Genomic DNA, 22,584 nt, shown 5'->3' with positions numbered 1-22,584 from the left:
GTCATGACTTCAGTAAACTCATGTGTGAAGGGTTTGAGCGGTCCTAAAGGGGGAAATGGGCAACATTTACTGAGGATACCTGTGTGATTCTGGCCAACAGAAGTGAATCGAAGATCTGCAATTGTGGCCAAATGCAAACCCAAGATTAGCACTCGGGCCCTTTGATCTAAGGCAGGCAACATTGGAGCAACTATACCATGACACCACATCCCCTTCCTTAGCAAACATTATCACTAACTCATTAGTGGAGAACTGAGGGGCTTATTTATGAGCCCCTTACGCCACCAGTGCGTCACTTTTTGTGACGCATGAGTGGCATAAAATAAGCACTACTCTGCGACATTTACAAAGTGCCGTATCTAAGCAGATGCGTAAACCCCTGCGCTACATTATACCTGCGACAGGTATAATGCGTGCAGGGTGGGCGTTCCCCCACACAAAAGGCCGGTAGTTGTAGCGCAGTGAAATCTATGAGATTTTACTGCAACACTTCTAGGACGCCGGTGCATCAAATCCGTTTGCCTGCCTCACAGCAGGTGCAAGACCGATGCAGGCCCTTTCACACGGGGCTTACCACAACTGAGAAGACACATTGCTGGAGTTACATCTGGTTTCAGCCACACCCCAGCTATGCGCCACTTTTGCATCTATAGATACGTGGGGAATACTGAGGTATCTGTAAATCCTTCCGCTATGGAGCACCTCACAGTAAATACTTCGCATCCATGGTGTCACAAGGTTGGCGTTATGAAAAGTGTCACACCGCTGTTTTCAACAATCGATGTGACATGTTTCATAAATGAAGCCCTATTTTTGTTGCCTTTAGTATGTCCCTGTTTCCTGCAGGATGGCTGCGAGCATGGCTGACCTTTAGCGCTTTAGGGGAAGAAGGGTTTGGGGTCTGCTGTTTCTCAGCTGGCAGTGCCCATTAAATATATGATAAAGACTTCAGAGTTGAAAACATTCAGGGGCATATTATCAAGACAGGTGATAAATTTATCGCTGATTTAGCAGTAGAAAACTCAGGTTAGATGTCCTTCACATCTAACATGGGCTTCAATTGGAATTCTCAAGGGCATATTATCAAGCCCATTATCGCCGTTTTAGCGGCAGTTTTCTGTCGCTAAAGCGATGATAATTTTATCGCCTGTCTTGATAATATGTCCCTCAATTTCTTTAAAATGTGACCCTTTCAAGGCGTGTCAGTTTAGAATATTAAAGCTTTGCTTTGAGTGGCGATTGTCAAAAGTGATATATTCTAATGGTGAAGTTAGAAAAGTGTATGCCCGACCTCCCCTCTCCCGACGAGGATGCTATTAGCGGACCTGGAGCAAAGTCAGCTGTCTTTTGCCCCCTTACGTGGCACATCCTCAAATTAGGTATTTCAAGATGCTGTCATGCGATGATGAGGGTAAAGGAGGCGCTGTGAAAAAAGCAACTAATGTTCTTTCTTACAAAACGAAGGAGGCTGCCTTGCACCACTTGTACTGCTTATGCAGTGAGAAGTAGAGCGCATGGCGCGTGCTCCTCTTTGAGCCATGCTGCACAATCTTATGTAGCAAGTATACTTGCTGTGCTGTGTTGTGTGAACGGGATAGAGCCAGGCAGCGCCATACCCATGAAGGGTGGGGCACTCTTTATCCCTTCTCCAGCGCTGGCACGTGTGAGGTTGCCTAATGCCAATGCAGGCACCCTTACACCATATTACAAGGATGCTTGCAACATGGGCATGATATGTTTGTGCAGGAGGGAACACCTTCCTGCATAAAAACAATCCTTAGAGGCACCTTCCTCATTTTATGCTTGATGCCGAATCAGCCCACATGGAAAGAGGATATTTCATCCTGTTACACCATGATTGGGGCGGTGTACGAGTGTTGCGCAATCCCAGGTTTATTGCTTTCAGAAACTCTGGGGTTGCGTTAAATTCCATGAGGAGATGCCCAGGAACGCTCATGCTCGACCCAAGGAGTGCCTCACGGTATAAAGTGTACTGCAGAGCAGCACAAGACATTTTGTTGTGATTCAATTCTTTAGAAAGTCACACAAATCATCCCGGGGGCGGGAGGGTTTAAATATCACTTAAGCCTTTGCGTTGCCTTGTGCCACTTGATAGAATACAAGGACAAAGCAAACGTTTAGTGAATCTGGACTCAGACTTGTAGAGAAGTGTGGGGCATGTTATCAAGAAACGGCGTTAAAATTATCGCCGCTTTAGAGACAGAAAACTGCCGCTAAAGCGGCAATAATGGGCTTGATAATATGCTCTATGGAATTCCAATTGAAGCCCATGTTAGATGAGAAGGGCGTCTAACATGGGCTTCTATGGGAACTCTCTGCGGCATATTATCAAGCCCATTATCGCCGCTTTAGCAGCAGTTTTCTGCCACTAAAGCGGCGATAATTTTATCGCCTGGATTGATAATATGCCCCTCTGTTTGTTCCATTGCCTGAAATGCAAGCCGCAGAGCAGCGCATTTTAATCAGTGCACCATGGTACATAAGATCACCTTGGGATGCACATGTGCACACTCTTTTAATGCAGCAGAAGACAGCTAACAAAATGTGCACAGACACACACTGGCCGTTTCCCGTGAAGTCGAACTACCGGACGTCTTTGGAGGTCTCTTTTAGACATTTCTTGACAGTCACCTGTAGTACATTCATAAGCGGCTGCAATGTAAACCCCCTGTTTACAAAGTTTAAAAGCCCTTTTATGAGTCAGAGAATTCTCTCCAAATGTTTCGATCCATTACGAATCCCAAGGAGGAGAGAGCCTGGATTGAGCGCCCTCTAGTGTTTGGGAGCTGCAACAGAGCGTGTCAGTGGTTTGTGACCCCAGTTTCAGACTGATCCTCGATTAGATACCGACCACCTGAAAGGAGGCTGTAGTGAACCTCCCAGTGTGCGGGGTCACTCCCACTGAGATCTCTACAGCTCCAGGGTAGCACTGCATGCCACCATCCTTTCAGAGTCACACCCAGTGAGATCTCTCCAGCTCCAGGGTAACACTGCATGCCACAATCCTTTCAGAGTCACACCCAGTGAGATCTCTCCAGCTCCAGGGTAACACTGCATGCCACAATCCTTTCAGAGTCACACCCAGTGAGATCTCTCCAGCTCCAGGGTAACACTGCATGCCACAATTCTTTCAGAGTCACACCCAGTGAGATCTCTCCAGCTCCAGGGTAACACCGCATGCCACAATCCTTTCAGAGTCACACCCAATGAGATCTCTCCAGCTCCAAGGGTAACACTGCATGCCACAATCCTTTCAGAGTCACACCCAGTGAGATCTCTCCAGCTCCAGGGTAACACTGCATGCCACAATCCTTTCAGAGTCACACCCAGTGAGATCTCTCCAGCTCCAGGGTAACACTGCATGCCACAATCCTTTCAGAGTCACACCCAGTGAGATCTCTCCAGCTCCAGGGTAGAACTGCATGCCACAATCCTTTCAGAGTCACTCCCAGTGAGATCTCTCCAGCTCCATGGTAACACTGCATGCCACAATCCTTTCAAAGTCACATCCAGTGAGATCTCTCCAGCTCCAAGGGTAACACTGCATGCCACAATCCTTTCAGAGTCACACCCAGTGAGATCTCTCCAGCTCCAGGGTAACACTGCATGCCACAATCCTTCCAGAGTCACACCCAGTGAGATCTCTCCAGCTCCAGGGTAACACTGCATGCCACAATCCTTTCAGAGTCACACCCAGTGAGATCTCTGCAGCTCCAGGGTAGCACTGCATGCCACAATCCTTTCAAAGTCACATCCAGTGAGATCTCTCCAGCTCCAAGGGTAACACTGCATGCCACAATCCTTTCAGAGTCACACCCAGTGAGATCTCTCCAGCTCCAGGGTAACACTGCATGCCACCATCCTTTCAGAGTCACACCCAGTGAGATCTCTCCAGCTCCAGGGTAACACTGCATGCCACAATCCTTTCAGAGTCACACCCAGTGAGATCTCTGCAGCTCCAGGGTAGCACTGCATGCCACAATCCTTTCAGAGTCACACCCAGTGAGATCTCTCCAGCTCCAGGGTAGCACTGCATGCCACAATCCTTTCAGAGTCACACCCAGTGAGATCTCTCCAGCTCCAGGGTAGCACTGCATGCCACAATTCTTTCAGAGTCACACCCAGTGAGATCTCTCCAGCTCCAGGGTAGCACTGCATGCCACAATTCTTTCAGAGTCACACCCAGTGAGATCTCTCCAGCTCCAGGGTAGCACTGCATGCCACAATCCTTTCAGAGTCACACCCAGTGAGATCTCTCCAGCTCCAGGGTAACATTTCATGCCACAATCCTTTCAGAGTCACACCCAGTGAGATCTCTCCAGCTCCAGGGTAACACTGCATGCCACAATCCTTTCAGAGTGAAGGAGAAGGAACAGTAGACACATTCAGAGGGTGGTGTTTACAATAAAAGTACATATACTATGAACAAACTATCTTAAAATGTAAATATCAGAACTATGGTGGTGATGACTGAATTCTCAGCATTTATAACTGAACCGAATGAAGGGAAGCCCCTCGCATGCCTCTCCACCTCTACCTGGCCCTTTTGGTCTATTTTCAAAGAGTATCTTTAGCACACGATTTCTCACCTGTTTCACTTAGTTGTCTACAGTTTTCCCTCCTACTTAGCTTTGCTGCTGGTCCTGCCCTTGGGTTGCAGTCTCTCAGCAGCATGTCCACCTCAGCAGCTGGTCGTGTGTCCTACCCCGCCCTTTCTGGCTTTTCAGTAGACTTTAGCTTGCCATGATTGTCTAGGGAGAGCAGAGCGTGCATTTTTCCTCATCACATTTGTAGTTACTTCTGTGCGTGAATAATGCTGTCTGACCAGAAGGCCGCGATATAACAACTTGACTTCCTTCCAAGCTAATCCCGTTCAAGGCGGGGGGGCCTTGTGGCTGCAAACACCACATGCAGCTTAGAGAGACGGAACATTCATTTCAAGTGTCAACAATAAACATGGCGAGAACACCCTTCTCATCATTGCCTTGCGAATACTGGGGGGCATATCTACAAGCCCCTATGGCCACCACAACTTCACTTTTACCGACATTGTGGTGGCGATAGGGGCTGCGCCTCATGTACAAGGCAGCGTTAAGCCACTTAACATGGCTTAAGGCTGCCTTGTACATAAGGTCCCCTTTCTCGCTATGCGTAGCGTGAAAGGAGTGGGCAGTGGGTGTTGCGGTGGGCGTTCCACCACAACACCCATTGATTTTGTTTCTGCCCCCTATGTACAAGGGTGTTGTACATGGGAGGCAGCACCAAAATTAACACCAGGTAAATCCTGGTCTTAAGTTGGCGAATCGAGTTGAAATGCATTATCTCTCCTCGTTTTTGCTTTTCCCAGTGCGCTGACTTGTGCAGCACACATGGAAAAAAGCAAAATGCCTTGGTTTGTTTATGTACAGGAAGGTGTCCCTTCCTGTACATAAACAAACCTTTAACAAATGCTGTTCTGTCACTTTTATGTGTGCTGCATTAATCAGCACACATGAAAGTGACAGAATGGCATTTTAGGATTGTGTAGATGTAGGAAAGGACAACTTCCTGTACATAAACAATCCTCCCCTGCACGCAGACACCCTTGCACTCGCACTCTGGTGCAAGGGTGCCTGCGTTGGCGCTAAGTTGCTAAGCTTCGCATCATTTCAGGGGGAAACACAAGGCTGCACCACATTCTTGTAAATATGGTGCAGCCTTGCGTTTCCGAAGTTGCGGAGAGTGTTGGTAAGCCGAGGAGGCTAACGCCGCGCCCCATCACTTCCATGTACATATATCCCGGTGTTTTTTAGGAGACTGGTTCCCCCGTCTGAATGAAGTAAAACCACATGAACAAACACACACAGTACTAGATCACAATTTTTCCTCTCTCCAGTATGGATACATTTGATTCTATCACTTTCTTTTCAGGATTCCCCTAAAGAAAGGAAAATCTATGAGGGAACAGATGCGAGAAGATGGAACTCTAAAGGAATTTCTGAAGTCGCACAAAATAGACCACGCTGACAAATATTTGCCCGTCTTGGATGCTGATGCGCTCTATGAGCCCATGATCAACTATTTTGACGTAAGTAAAAAAACTCCTGTGTTTTGTCCTTTTTGGGATTACCGCATGCACTAGGAGAGGGTCTCTAACACTCAGGGTAAGTGCTGCAAAGATGGCTGCCCTCTTACTGAATCTTTACACTTCATCCATGGAACACCAGACTGCACCACAGCCCCCAGGACAACAAAGTCCAGACCACACACTTTTTAAAACACGTTAGTTTGAGAACTCAATTTTTGCAACAACAAAAAAATTTAGTCTGACTAAAGCAGATTAACATAACCTCCACTTGATGAAAATCTGAGTTGAAGATTTTCTAGAGTTTAGAAAAAATGGAGAACTCGGTTTGAATTGCAGTTTCTGGTTGCACTTAACCTCACATTCAACACCTTCTCCTTTATATTTTAAAATACCCCCTCCCACAATAAACCCTCCAATTGCACACACTATCTTCTCTACACCTTCTCCCTTCCCAGGTTTATGACCTTCTGGATTACTAAAGGCCTGGCTACTATCTTGGCGTATGAGATACTCTGTCACAAACGTCATAGATACCCAGCCCGTTGTATAACAAGTTCCCCAGGATATAATGGAATTGTAATTTGACGGATGGGATTTCCATCATGTTAGTGATGAAGTAACCTTGTACGCCAAGATCGTAAGCAGGCCCTGATTAAGAATTAATCACTGAGCGGCTATTAAAGTCCCGCTACGGCGGGCTATAAGGCTATAATCACTGACACATTTTTGCACTGCACAAGCAACGTTCATCTCTCCCTCCACCACATCTTCTTCTCTTAAACAGACATTTTCAGTGAACACTTCAACTGCTCCTTGATTCTTTTCTCTCTCCAAGTCTTGCCCCCGCCCCTGGATCCTGGAAGGCCCAATGTACCATTTTCACCTAAAGCCAGAGAAAGGACCATACCGCTGGCTCTAACTTCATAAAGGGCCTCGCTCGCTTCTACTCTCCTATCTGGTCCTTGTTGAGTAGGTTTGCACACTTTACTAACGTTATTGTCCTCCTCCAGGTCCCTCCAACCACTGTCCTAAACACTTTCATCTGATCTTGTGTCCTCACCTTCACCCTTCTCCTGCGCAGTTCTTCTTTAGCACCATCTGATTTTCATCTTTCATCAACTCCACAGCTTTACATTCTTCTTCGTTCCTTCTCCTTCGGTACCTAATCCAGTCAACTCATCCCTTGCGATAAAGGTCCCAAATCTTCACCAAGGCAAATCCACTCTGGACCCAGTTTGAACTTTTCCCAGGCTAATGTATCAATTTTCTTGAACCGCTCCTACTCCCCATCCAAACTATACTTTTAGGAAATTCTTTAAAGTTTACACTTATCTGTTGTGAAATACATGCGCAGCATTCACTCCAGTCCTCAAAGAAAAGACCAGTGATTCTGACCACCTTTCTCAGTACGCTCCTGAATTTCTCCAAATCACCTGAAAAAATTGCGTTTTCTCTTGCAGAATTGTTTTGCGCTCCAATCATAGCATGTAAACAAACTTCTTCAATCAGATCTTTGGACAAGGCACTCCAGCCCTCACACTGGCTTCCTTATGTCTGCACATCATAGCTTGCTTTCTTTAACCTCATACTGCTTGATCTCTGAATGTTTGATCACCAAATCCTCCTTAGCAAGCCATCTCTTGTGGGCATCATTGTTGGAATATTCTGATTGCTAGTCTCTGACTTCACTCACCATTGATTCTCTTGGCCCTGGTTTCATAACTCTTCCTGTCCCTTTTCCTTCTATATAGGGGTTCGCCTAGGGTTCCGATCATGATCTCGTTCATTCACTCTTCACACCATCTATCTTGAAGGCATCAAAATTTCCTCCTGTAGATTCTCATGTCTCTTATTTTAGGCGGATACTTCAATGTTCTTCTACCTTCTCAACATATCCCCCACTGTTTCTCCATCTTCAGGAACCCAATTTCAATATGCTGCCCTGATCCAGCTAATAGCTTCCATTGTCTATAACATTAGCCTCCTGAGCGTCCCGCAATCCTTCATATTCCCTCCAGGCACCATTGTTCCCTCCTTCTCTTCTGAGACAACCTAAGGCTCCAGGTTGACTCAGAAGCTTCATTTACCGCCCCTGTTGGCTCAACACAGGTAGGATTGAGCCATGCATCGTGTATCATTCATCCCTCAGTCCAATCCGAAACAGACACATCCGTCAATAGATAGCTGACCTATGGCTACTGTTTCTTCCTTCACCCCCCTCCGTTAACAGCGACTGTTCAATAAAGGCCTAAACATTGCACCACGGTTACCGTTCACCTGCCCCGGTCCACGCCGTGTTGTTGCACCCTCATCATGTAGAATGGTAAGATATGCAAGCAAAGGGCATCCAAGAAATTGAAGCCCATAATCTTTTAATGATTCTGGGGCCTAACCCTGCTCTAAATATCCAAAACAGATGCACCCTCTGCAGTATTCTGCACACTGAGATCCACACACACTCAGTCTGTTATCCTCATCCCCTGGGCTTGGATCAATTCCTCTACCTGCCCCCCTTCACTGGAACAAATCATACCCATCACTGTGATCACTCAATACAAGGCATCCCTTGGGCCACACTTCATCCTTCCTAACATGCACAATCAATAGAATCCCAGATTGAACACTATTCCTGCGCTGAAAGCCATATTTGAAATGCTAAGAAGCAGTCATTCGACCACCATCCTTCAAAATGCATCTTTAGGAATACTGCAAACTTGATCTCAGGTCCCATCCACTCTAAGCTCTGTTTTAAGTGACTCTGAATTTCTAATAGCTTCCACTAAATGCAAGAAATGTGCTTAGCATTTGAGATCTCCCATTCATTCAGGTCGCCGCTACAGAGAGGTTTAGCTGTCTGGTGGCCAGACCCACTGTTTCCAGTATACTTAGATTGGACTTTGGTCAGCCCCTTGCTCATGACTGCTGTCTCAGTTGCCTCCTCTTGATTCAATGGATTACTTTCCTATTCTGGTCTCTCAGTAGCCTAATCGGTGTACTTGGATCCTTCCACTGCTAACATTGCTCGCATTCCAGGAAAATACGTTTTGCTTTTTCTTTAGGCACTCCGTGGGGGTGCATGTGCTTTATTTTTCTCGCCCCCTGTGGTGCTTTCACCTTCACTTCGCCCCAACCCACCAGCTCTCATTGTTCTCTATGTTCACCCTCATGATGGGATGCGACTAGGCCCAGCCAAATTATGCTGTTCACATATTGTCAGAAATGTCCTCTTGTCTGTGACATCTTTTTTTGCTGGTTTTGTGTCACATTTTTCACTGAAGAGGTCCCTGTCGGATCTTAGTCAGGGGCCGCGGGGCACATAGTGGATGCAAGGCCTGAAGGCAGGAGACAGTGGTTTTGCCACTGTTGTCCTGGAGTCTGTCCTACAATGACTCTGCAAACTGGGCTAAGCACAAACCTTTCTACATTTGGGGCCAGGTTTACTAACCTTTCTGTCAACGCAGTGCAAGAAGGGATCTTTCTGCACTGTGTTGCATGCAAGGGAGAGAGCAAGAAGGGATCTTTCTGCACTGTGTTGAATGCAAGAGAGAGAGCAAGAAGGGATCTTTCTGCACTGTGCTACATGCAAGAGAGAGCTAGAAGGCATCTTTCTGCACTGTGTTGCATGCAAGAGAGAGAGCAAGAAGGGATCTTTCGGCACTGTGTTGAATGCAAGAGAGAGAGCAAGAAGGGATCTTTCTGCACTGTGCTACATGCAAGAGAGAGCTAGAAGGCATCTTTCTGCACTGTGTTGCATGCAAGAGAGAGAGCAAGAAGGGATCTTTCGGCACTGTGTTGAATGCAAGAGAGAGAGCAAGAAGGCATCTTTCTGCACTGTGCTACATGCAAGAGAGAGCTAGAAGGCATCTTTCTGCACTGTGTTGCATGCAAGAGAGAGAGCAAGAAGGCATCTTTCTGCACTGTGTTGCATGCAAGAGAGAGCAAGAAGGCATCTTTCTGCACTGTGTTGCATGCAAGAGAGAGAGCAAGAAGGGATCTTTCTGCACTGTGTTGAATGCAAGAGAGAGAGCAAGAAGGGATCTTTCTGCACTGTGTTGCATGCAAGAGAGAGAGCAAGAAGGGATCTTTCTGCACTGTGTTGCATGCAAGAGAGAGAGCAAGAAGGCATCTTTCTGCACTGTGTTGAATGCAAGAGAGAGAGCAAGAAGGCATCTTTCTGCACTGTGTTGAATGCAATAGAGAGAGCAAGAAGGCATCTTTCTGCACTGTGTTGCATGCAAGAGAGAGAGCAAGAAGGCATCTTTCTGCACTGTGTTGAATGCAAGAGAGAGAGCAAGAAGGGATCTTTCTGCACTGTGTTGCATGCAAGAGAGAGCAAGAAGGCATCTTTCTGCACTGTGTTGCATGCAAGAGAGAGAGCAAGAAGGCATCTTTCTGCACTGTGTTGAATGCAAGAGAGAGAGCAAGAAGGCATCTTTCTGCACTGTGTTGAATGCAAGAGAGAGAGCAAGAAGGCATCTTTCTGCACTGTGTTGAATGCAAGAGAGAGAGCAAGAAGGCATCTTTCTGCACTGTGTTGCATGCAAGAGAGAGAGCAAGAAGGCATCTTTCTGCACTGTGTTGAATGCAAGAGAGAGAGCAAGAAGGGATCTTTCTGCACTGTGTTGAATGCAAGAGAGAGAGCAAGAAGGGATCTTTCTGCACTGTGTTGCATGCAAGAGAGAGAGCAAGAAGGCATCTCTCTGCACTGTGTTGACTGCAAGAGAGACAGCAAGACGGCATCTTTCTGCACTAAGTTATGCCGCACGTCCGCCCTGCTATAGCGGTGGCACACTTCAGGCATCCTAGTGTCAATGCAGGCACCCTTGTACCACGTTGCAAGGGTGCGTACATTACAGGAAGAATTTTTTTTTGTGCAGAAAAGGGCTCCTTCCTTGATAAAAAACAATCTCTCAAGGCTTTTTCTTCTTTCTACGTGTGCCGCAGAATAAACAATAATGGAACACCTTCCCAAAGTTTGGACTTCCCAATGCAAAGTAACTCAAGGTGGCGACATGTGCTATCTAGCGCTACTCTAGATTTACTAAGCCACGCAGAGCCACGCAAGGTTGTGGAGAGCCGAGGCATAGGAAATCTTACTTAAGGGCTTGTGGGGCCCTTGCGTCACCTTGCGTGGTGTAAGGGTAACGCATGCCCTTGATAAATCGAGCACCAGGTCTCAGGGATGGTGACGGAGAACAGTCACAGGATTCAGAGGGATAGTGTGAGGGGCAGGATATCATATGTCAGTAGTCAACAAACAGACACCCTGGTGTAATGCTTGTTTTTTGGTAAAAAGAAGGACATTTATTCATGCAGCAGAATTAATTACTACACAATCGGATTCACAAATGCAGTGTGTAACTCCTGATTCTCGCCACATGTGCACAATACACAACTCCTACTTCAAGGGGGAAACATCCTTTTCCAAGGCAACCATTACAACGAGTAATGGTTACATCGTGTCAAAACCAGGATGTAAAATAACGCATTGTGTTGGTATGCGTGGTATCATCATACATTCCTTCAAGGCTCTATTCCCGACCAGATGACCCCTTTCACTGTAGTCCCAGCAGCCTCCAGCAGAGGCATACATTAGGATCTGGTGAAGAAAACATTCCCCAAAAGTCAAACAATGGGCAATCAGCAAATTGGATCTTACCCCGTTGTGAGCAGGCTCAGTCTCAGGTCCTCAGATGCATGTTAGTGCTTTGCAGGTCTGAGATGTGTGACCAACGCTTTGACCCTCTTGGTCCATGCCAAGGAAGCTCATTTGTCCTTGTTGACATCTGCAAGGCCCTAGGGCCCCCTAAGACCCACTTCCTGTCCCATGTTGAGAGCCTGGCTCCTGACATCACACAGCTGCAGTTCACTGCATGTGATTTGCAGTGACTGTTACTGTGTTTGCTATTGGATTGCTTTTTTTAAAATAGTAAATCAAGATCAACAAGAAAATGTTAACAATTGCAGACTGGAGGGGCATACACCCGCATACATGGAGGAATAGGCATTCGCCATGAGTGAAACACCTCTAGTCCATGCTGGCTTCCTTCATTATTCCTTAGTCAAAAACGTTCCTTGGGGTATTGAAAAATGTGTGTGAGAAAACAGCAAAGAAACCGCATAACCAACAGCAAAGAAACCGCATAACCAACAGCAAAGAAACCACATAACCAACATGGTGCCTGATTCAGAGATTGATGGACAAGTTTCTCTACTGGAAACGTGACGTATATCTCACCCGCCGTATTGTAAGTGCCGTAGGATGTAATGCACTTGTAATAAGATGTTCATTTTATATACATAATTCTCCAAAGACATTGTTCAAAGAGGTAATTTTCCAGATGTGGGTATTGATAGCTGTTTGCAGGAGACAATGGGGGTTAATCAACGAGAAGTGTGGTGTAAACCATGGGCATCAAAAGGGAATCCTTTCATTCATTTTGGCATCTCCTTGGGAAAAGGAGAAACACAACCCAAGTCTGGCTAAGACCCCAATAGTGGAACCTTCTCCACCATGCTACACCCAGTGGAGGTTCTTCTAGATTCAGCACTTCCTCCAGAAACGAAAGACTTTATCATCACCAATCAGCTCAACATAGGTAAATTAAGAGTATAAATGACATCTAGTAAAGCTTATAATCAGTCCGCACCTTGAGTATCTATATGTCTTTTCATGAATTCAGAATATGCTTGAACAGTAATAAAAGATCCCTAACCAAGAACTCCCCATATCCTTGTGACAATTCATTCTAAAAAAATTGATTTAATTGAAAATAGGTTTTTTCTGACAGTTTCATTTATCCAAGTTGAAGGTTGACCTGGGAAGACATTCCAACACAATCACATCCTTTCTCCAGACCTGAGGGGATCACTTCAGGGAGAAAAGTTTCATCTTTATCTCCGCAATGAGATTTGGGTCAGGTATTATCCGTGTAGTGTCTTGTGCTTTCTGATTTGCTGAATAAGAAATGGACTTTACCATTGCAGAAGTGAAGAGACTGTAAATTGTAAAATGAGAAAGAAATGTGAGAGAATGATATCATTCATTAGTGACATCATAGCAGTTCCCCATGGACAGACGGAATTATTTAAGAGAATGGTTTTTATGACAGAGGATTAAAGAAAGCAGGCAAGGATGTGCAGGCATAAGGAAGCCAGTGTGAGAGCTGGAGTGCCTTGTCCAAGGATCTGATTAAAGAAGTTTGTTTACATGCTATGATTGGAGCGCAAATCAATTCTGCAAGAGAAAACGCTATTTTTAGGTGAATTGGAGAAAGTCAGGATCGTACTGAGAAAGGTTAATCAATGGTCTTTTCTTTGAGAACTGAAGTGAATGCTGCACATGTATTTCACAACGGATAAGTGTAAACTTTAAAGAATTTCCTAAATGTATAGTTTGGATGGGGAGAGGAGCTGAACGAGGTGTACTTTGTGGAATAATTTGACATGTAAGGGGATTCTAGTGACTCCCTTGTGAAACTCTGAGACCCTTGTGAACTTGTGAGACCCTTGTGAACTTGTGAGACCCTTGTGAACTTGAGAGACCCCTGCCCCTCATCTATAACTCCAGCATAGAAGCCACTCTTCTGACTTTGCGTAGGGAAATCTGACGTTATACTGTTGCTCTTTTAACTATTAGTAAATGAAAACACCACCTCTACTCACTGTTCCAGTCCTTGCATATTGTATCTGTCATGAGCACTTCAGACTTTATTACACAGCAGCTAAAGTATCAAAAAAGTTTATATTAGGAATTACCTTTGAAATGATCTTCTTCTTGCCCAACAGACCACTTATTACGGCACCATCTCCATTGGGACTCCGCCCCAAGACTTCAAAGTGATCTTTGACACCGGTTCGGCCAATCTCTGGGTCCCATCTGTGTACTGCTCAAGCCCGGCTTGCTGTGAGTATCTCTTGAAGGCAACAATGCACTAATAGTAGTATTCATTTATTTTATTTATTTATTTTATTTATTTATTTTTAATATTTGTAAAGCGCTGCATATACCCGTAGGCGTCTTGGCGCTTCATATTCCATCAGCGGGAGATTCACGGGTAACCAGACCAGCTCCTGAGGTTCACCTGCATTCCAGCAACAGTCGCTCCTCAACATTTCCAGCAATGTGTAGAATGACCAGCCACAAGCTCCCTGGCCAATCACGACAGACCCTCCCTGGCACTGCTGGAGCTCATGTTTGTGCAAGCTATAGATATCTCCATCTTCCTCTTGAAAGACCGTCTGTCACAGCAGGAGAGTCTCCGAAGCTGACACTCCCACAACACAGGGCATGGAAGTGACTAGAGTTCACACCTGGATGTCTGCTGCAGTGATATGTGCATCAAAAGGTTAATCCCGGGCTCCCAGCCCTACTCATTATAATTCCCTTATCAGCTCCATCTCCTTCCTGACCTGTGTCAAGGCCTTTTCCTTGTGATATCTCACTGAATCGAGGAGCACTCTTTCAAGTGTATAGGGGAAGCCTATTTCTCTCTTCCCCCGTGTGTTCCACCCAGCCCACTGGAAGGCGGCAGTACACAAATCATGTCCTGGGGACTCCTCTATCTCCTCATGTCCTCTCCATGTAGACCTGAATCCTCCAAAATGGAACCCAGGGTCCTCCATGTAATGTACCGTTTCATGTACCGTTACTCTCAGTGCATGTACACAGCACACACACTGTCCAACACCATTACATTCATGCATTGTGCTTCCTCGGGTAAACATACACTCTGATAGGGATGTCACAGTATCTAGCAGGATGGGCTTCATACACAGGTGCCCAAGGGCTCCTAGGATGGTAACTCATCTCGCGCTCACTCGCTAGGCACATGCACTTTATTGTACATAATTACTCTGCATCTCAGTCCTCAGCGGGTTGAAAAAGCGATTAAAAGCTCTGTTGGGCATTGTGTATTAGGTCCAGTCAAAAGTAGAAGGTAGCAGTAAAATACTGGGATGCTCTTCTTTCCCTTACACACTCTGTTAAGTACGTGTTGTTGTTGTAATGCTGTGCCAATTGTCTTTTACCAATGATTTGCTGAATCTTATACTGCTCCTTCGCTGTAGCTGTGAATCACGATGAACAATGTGCTGTTTGTTATTGTAACAAGCTGCTGCATGAATTGTCTATTTTTATACTTCTTATTTTATCATAATTTACTTTTTATATCTTTTATGACACAAGCTGTCGAGCTAAAGCTTATACAACAACATGCACTCAGCACAGACATTTTTCTGACATGGTGTTGGTAGTGTCAGGACTCTGGGCACTTTAGCACTGCTGCCCAGTGTAACGTGCATGTGCTCTCTGGGGTAAACATGGTAAGATTGGTCTACAACTATTTGGCGTATTAACTTTACCTATCAGTCACCAGTAAAGTGGTATCTAATAAACTCGGGCCAGTAAATTAAATGCTACTGGTGGGCTTGCAGCGCTGCTTGCGCCACCCACCAAAGTAGCCTTTCAAACCTGCCTCAGGCCTCTGACATTGCAGGGCCTGTGCGCGCAGCTTACTGCCGCTGTGACATGGCACATAAAGTGAGTGCCACGTCTGTGACCCCCCCCCCCTTTTACTACATATCAGTCACCCCTAAGTTGGCCCAAACTAGCCCTATGGGCAGGGTGCATTTTAGGTAAAAGGTAGGACATGTACCTTAATTGTGTGACATGTCCTAGTAGTGACAAAACGCCATTTTGGTTTCTCACTGCTGTGAGGCTGCCCTCTCATAGGAATGCATTGGGGCTTCCCTGAGAAGTGTTTCAGTGTAATTCCTGATATGAGAGGAGTAGCGTGGTCAAGTTTGGTATGTTTGGAATAGTAATAATACATTCTGCAGAATAGTGTGCGCAGATTTATTATCACTCTTTTAGAAATGCCACTTTTAGAAGTTGGCATTTCTGTGTGCTATGTATCTTTGTGCCTGCCTGATGTGTATTGCATGTCTGGTGCTGGAGTGACAGGGGCTGGTGAGGTGTGTGGCTCCAGAGGGGCAGGGTGAGTCAGCACTAGGCTGAATAGGTAGATTTGCATTTGGAGTAGTGGGAGGAGTAGCCCCTGACCCTGAATAGGTATGTGCCTGGCTGATACAATACTGGTTCCGCCACCCTGTGATGTTTCTGGGGCCAGAGCTTAACCTGACAAAGGAGGGTGTGAGCACTGTATAGAAAATGCTTCATTAACCCCCAGAATCACTTGGGACTGGATCCCCAAGCCCTGTGCCAGGGCAGAACAAAGACCTGGCTGATATAAACATTATTTTTGGGTGCTGCTTGGTGCTTACATGCAGCTAGCAGGCTGCCAGCCTGCCAGGAGGAACTGCTGGTGGGGATGGACTTGCTGCCCTGCTAGGCAGCTGAGGGGTCTGCTGGCAGCTTTGGAGCCCCAGCGTGCTGGCCTGCCTGTTCACATCTGGGAGGGAAGTGCTACCTGATCCATGCTAGTGCTTGCAGGTGTGAGCATCAGGCGAGCGCAGCTCGTATGGCCTGTTACCCTGGCCTGACAGGGAGATCATGTTGCTGTACTTGGGAGGGGCGCTTTCTGCCCTGCAACGTGAGAAGCGCCCCCTATCCTCTGAGGTTGGAGCCCCAGGTGTGGGCTTGCACCACCAAGGTGCAAGGAACGTGCCAGGAGTTCCAGCGCCCCCTATCCTCTGAGGTTGGAGCCCCAGGTGTGGGCTTGCACCACCAAGGTGCAAGGAACGTGCCAGGAGTTCCAGCGCTTGAAAGAGCTGTGTTGTGCAGCCCGCCCCATCGTGGAGTTTCCCTGAGAAGGAATCCCAACACGGGGGATCCCTCTGTGCTGTGGCGGCCAGGAAGCCAGGCGGGCTGCCTGGTTGTGGGACCTATAAGGGCAGAAGCACACGGCCGGAAGTCAGGTTTGGTCCTTTCCTGGTTGGAGGCGGGGCTCCTGCAGCAGCGGTGTGAGCCCCACGTGTGGTCTCGGACTTCGGGGGAGTCTGACCGAAGTCCTTCGGTTGCCATCTGGAGTTTGTGCTGGGGAGGGGCCAGCCTGAGGCACGAGCTTCCATCTGAGAGGCCGTAAAAGGCCCTGGAAGTGCCGCCCAACATTGAGGAAGACCGGAAGTATCTAGAGAAGCCCTGGAGAGTGCAGCTGAGACCACACCCATTTGTGAATGGCACCAGAAGAGCCCCGGTGAAGGGGGCTCACAAGACCCTGTTGGTGCCCGCTGCTGTACCTGTTTTCTTTTCTGCCACTAGAAGCCCCATTGAGGGGGCTTAGGAGGCACTCTGTGGTTGCCCAGTGGGGGTCACAGCTGTAGCGTGAGGTTGCGGACAGCTGCAACGTTGGGGGCATTTTGGGTTCCAAGAGAGAACAGGGTGAGTTGCTTGGAGTCTCCAATCTGGGTATCATAAGAGTGGTGGAACCTCAAAGAGTCAGGTAAGGTCACAGTTCAAGCACTGGCTCATGGAGCTCTAGAATGTGGCGGCTATCTTGGTTACGCCAAGTACCATCTCCCCAATGTTCTGTGATTACACTGCTCCTAAAAAGTAGAATCAAGATGTATATAAACAAACAACACCAATAGATCTTGCTTTATCATGCTAACATTTGGGTATGCCTGCCTTGCATTTATAGTAAAACGAGACCTATTGGCATTGCTAGTGTTTGTTTTTTCTTTGAATTCTGGTATTTGTGTTCCTTTATTTGTAAGCAGAAACACGGAACTTAGTACTGCAAGCTTGAGAAAGCAAAAAATAAAATGAAGGCAAGATGAGCACTTAACACTTCACATATTTCAGACCCCGGGGAATGAGCATTTAAAGGGGTAGGCACAGGCTTATTGATTTTTTGAGAAGAGTGTATGATGCCTGAATTTGTATTTTGTATTTGTGGGGGCATTTAGGGCAGAACAGAAAATGACTGACATCAGTGATTGATCTAACATTTAGGGGCCAAGGTAGCAGGATGCCAAGTTGAAGACTTTTGGAATTTAAAGTTTATCTTACTAGCCCCAGAATGACCAAGACGGAGTCCATGTGCTGAGATTTAAAAAAATGAATATAAGGTCAATAGCAGTCTCTGTAGGCTGCCTGTAATGGGTGCAGCTTTCAGTCACAGGAACAAGTGGCTGCTTGTGTGGGTGTCGACAGATGGGGCTAGAATGGGTCATGGATCATGGAAGCCCACTCAAGCCCAACGTCAACTCTCCATCTTGCAAACCCAGGATGACATTCCAACATGAGCGAGTGGTCTGTCTGATTCTGCAGAGTGTCCGTAGGAGATATTAATACTTCTGTCTGTTCTGTTCATTGGACCTTAAATTTCTCCCAGAAAAGAGGACTTTTGTAGTCACATATTAATATCACACACTGGGGAATTCCTGAAGCTTTGCCAATGAACTCATCAGGTCTTTCTGACGATTGGGAATAATGAACCCTTTTTTGTCTCCACAGTAAATCACAATAGGTTTGACCCCTCCAGCTCTTCCACCTTCCAGTCCACCAATGAAAATCTTTCAATTCATTATGGCAAAGGGAGCATGACTGGGGTCATTGGATATGACACTGTCCAGGTAAGAGCAGACCAAGGAGTGTGACAGAAAACTGAGTATTATATTATAGTCGTATAGTATAGTATAACAGTTTTATATCATCCTCTCGGTCCCTTCTGAAATGGTGTAACTTGTGGTGCTAGGACAAGATCCCTTCAAGATATTTAAGTCCAATGACATACACTTTTATTCATTCAAGTTGCAACGGTAGCTGCATTGGGAGCTTGAGACGATATCCCTACCCAGAGAAGGGTCTGCTGGTTGGTAGTGTTGAAGCGGTAATGCATCTCATGTGATCTCATAGAAATGCCATCACTGAGAATCCATTTCACCCAAACCTCTTAATGGAAATTTGCAGCATGAATGGCATTTGCAGTTTTATAGAAACTAATTCATAGAATGACTTTCTTCTCCTATTGGCTCGTGCATGCTTAGTTTTAAGGTTTAAATGGAATAGCTGCTGATCTTACATTCAAAAGCATTTTTTTCAGAGCTATTTATTTCTGTGATTTTATTCAGGGGACATTATTTCAGATTTATATTGTCAAATAATTACTTTGGAGGCTCCCTACCTCACGGACCCCTCACCACCCATTAACACCATCCATCCCTGACCCCCTTCTCAATCTCTAAACACCTTTAATCCCTGCTCTCTAAAAAGCCCACAATGCCACCTAAAGTGCACCCATCCGTGACCTCTAAACTCAACCTACCCCTCAACCCTAAAAGTGCTTTCTACCCCTAAACTTCACCCATCCTCAAACACTGAAACTCCCTCACCACACCGAAACTACATCCATTCCTAGTCCCTAAACTCCCATATTCTTGCACACTAAAGCCCCCTTTTTATTCCTAAACTCAAACACCAGCCATGTCTGAACCCTTAAACCACTTTGCAACCAAAAACCCTGACCACCCAAAACAACACCCACTCTGTCCCCTAAAAAAACCTTACTAGTCTTAAACTCCACCCATCGCTGAACTCTTTAAACTCCCTCACCACCAAACAATCCACCCATTCCTGAACCCTAAAACTCTTTCGGCCCATAAACTCTACTATTCCTGACCCCTCCAACTCCTCACCACTTCTAGACACGACTGATTTTTACACTCTAAAACTCCCTTCAGCACACTTAAACTGAACCTTAAAAACCCTTCCAGCACTAAACTCCACCCATATTGAACCCTAAAAACTCTTGAACATTCCTAAACTCCACTCATCCCAAACCCTTAAACCTCTCACCAACTTTAAGCGCCAACAATTTTGTGAGCACTAAAAACCGCTCACCACCCTGAACTCCACAAACTCCTGTTTCCTAAAAATCCCTCCCCACCTCTAACCTCTGCCAATCCCTCTACTTTAAAAAACTCTTCCACAGCTGGACTTCATCCAACCTTGACCCCTTTAAACCCCTATTCACTCCTAAAAATCACCCATCCCCGTACGTAAATTCCCCTCATTACCCAAAAACTACAACCAGGTTTAATGTCATTTTGGATTTTACCTTAAATGTATCTATCCCTCAAAATCTTACCTGTATTTTTCAATTTACTTGTATCTCTTTTTCCCTTAAATTTTTTTTTCCATGATTTGGTTTCCTCTAGCATGGATTCTCAATTTTTGTTTTTTAATTAATTCACATACATCATTTGCCAGAACAATGGTGTGCTATGATCAAGTTGTTATCTGAGGTCTCACAATGCAGAGAGATGGAAGGGGTACTCCTGAAGGATGTCACAAGTATCAAGACACGGTTGAAACACACTGCACTCCAGGTGCCATACCCTGGATGAAAGTGCTGTACCACAATCTAGCTACAGAAGCCCACTGGACCATTAGCCAGATATTCTGTCAGAAAACCTAACCGGTTTGTACCACATAATTGTAGAAGAGCTAAAAGTGGTTCATCAATACCAGCTCGACTTGGTGTGACATTCTGTCACAGCAGATGTGGTCTAGGAGCTGGGTTTCTAACCTTTAAACAGAGGCACATCAGTTCTACACCCTACTTTGGACAGTTAGCACTAAAGAGTGAAACTAAGCAAGTCACTTCATCTCTATGTACAGACAATCAAATTGGAAAGTTAAGTCAAACATATGTATGTAACATAAAAGAACTATGGTGTGCTGACAAAAACTCTCCCGCAAGCACCCTCATAACTTGAACTTACAATTAGAGTCTACTCTTCTGCAGCACTCTTGCGCCTCCTCCTACTTCAATAAAAAACATTATTTTGAAGCAAGGTTCCTAATGGAAAAAACACTGAAATATATAAAATATACATAAAAGCAAAATTATTTCAAATGTAGTCCTTTGTAACTATGATGGCCCCTGTCCTACAGCCCAAAGGTTCTTTTCTTGCTATCTTGCTAATAGGGTATCAAAAAACAACAGTAGGGCCTAAAGCTGACAACAATGAACTGCCTGTGTTCATCACTTATATGACCTCTTGTCAAACAATCCACAACAACTGAACTACTCCTAGTTGAGGAAGAATGAAGCGACCTTTTTCTTTAAAGCCATACCCAGCCAAATACATAAATTGGGTTCCTCTAAGCTCCCCTAACAGCACTTTCAGAAACAGGAACTTTAACTTGTCTTCTAAAATCCTAATCATCAACTATTAAGATTCTGATGAGACTCATCAAAAATAGACCAATTCTAGGAAAGCCAGCAGCTGTTCTGCAACATCACAAGAGGAGCTTCAGCCTTGTGGTTCAAACCCTATTAAAAGCATTAGATGCAGCCTTTGGTTTTTCACGTAAACCCATAATTTGAATCATGCTGTCCCCACATCCACCACAGATTTGGTTAATTTAAAGTATGGGAAAGGAAAATAAATCCTACATATATAACATATATACATATATTTGCCCGCTGTCCATTTATCTTACTGTCTCCTAAGTCTACTAATGACAGAGGTTCACCACTTTTTTTTAAACTTTAAAGTCATTTCTAGAGCAAATTCCAAATAATGCCTGATTTTAGTGTAGAAGAGCCTGGGGGGCTATCTTGACTGCCATTTTGCCCTTCTCTGAAGAATCTGGCTGGAGGAGGAACTTTTTTAACACGTCTTTCCTTCAAGCAGAATCTATTTCAGATAAAACCTTGTGAGAGTTAACATTGAGCAATCAAAATAAATAGAAAATGTAAGAAACTGTGGAACAATACATAGAAGTTAGAAAGAAATATATAATTTCAGAGAAAATGTGTTTCCTTGTTCCTTGGCCAAGGTAGGGTCACATTGAAACCACAAAAACGGTGGTTGTCCTAGTTGAGTATCCTCAGGAAATTTAATTTCATTCCCTGTTATGGGCTATCATTGTGAGGACACACTTTAGGTTGACTAGAATCCTCTGCCGTGGTAGACGAGCAAGCTTAGCCTCGTGCAAATGTATTGTGGAGCTTTTGGTATCAGGCATGCCTGGTGGTGGCTTGAGCATGAAGGGAAGGGGTATTTCCAGATGGCTTTATTGCAGGGGAATTCTACCTTTCCCTTTCATCCTCAGAGAGTATGTATGTATGGGCATCAGTTACTCTTTAAGCATTACCCCCTACCCAGGCACATTTTGTGCTCAGTTTAACGAATTCTAGAGATATGCTTTTTCTGGAAGGAAAATCTATTGAATCCCTTATGATAAAATTGACAAAAGTTTATCAATTGTTGTAGACTTAGAAAATTGTATGGAAGACTCAAGAGTATCAGCCCAGAACACCAGTTACGTTTGCCAATCCCAACTCACTTCATTTTATCCAACTCACTAACTACATAGAAGAAGAACCATATAGCTAGATACATGATAACAAGTTCAACTTAGACCTAAGTCTTGTCATTTGTTCATAAATAAGCACAGGCAAAGTTTTAAAGACAATTCAAAGATCAGCTGACCCACAACAGTAAGTGGAATATGATGGAAGAGGGATATAGTACAATATATATAGCAAGATACATAAGAACAGTTGGAGTAGAAACCTCTC

The 22,584-nt window shown here is 45.3% G+C and overlaps 1 protein-coding gene across 1 annotated transcript in view; it reads left to right on the top strand.

Annotated features, from left to right (window-relative positions):
* LOC146808578 (pepsin A-2/A-3-like) overlaps positions 1–22,584 on the top strand; it is an 82,166-nt gene that overhangs the window by 15,862 nt on the left and 43,720 nt on the right. The window contains exons 2-4 of the mRNA XM_085623602.1: positions 5,932–6,088; positions 13,877–13,994; positions 18,507–18,625. Coding sequence (XP_085479728.1) covers positions 5,932–6,088; positions 13,877–13,994; positions 18,507–18,625 — 394 coding nt within the window. The remainder of the gene's footprint in view (positions 1–5,931; positions 6,089–13,876; positions 13,995–18,506; positions 18,626–22,584) is intronic.

Source organism: Triturus cristatus, chromosome 8, assembly GCF_964204655.1.
Source record: "Triturus cristatus chromosome 8, aTriCri1.1, whole genome shotgun sequence".
Lineage (NCBI taxonomy): Eukaryota > Metazoa > Chordata > Amphibia > Caudata > Salamandridae > Triturus > Triturus cristatus.
Note: the sequence above shows the minus strand (reverse complement) of the source record. Positions and strands in the feature narration are given on the sequence as shown.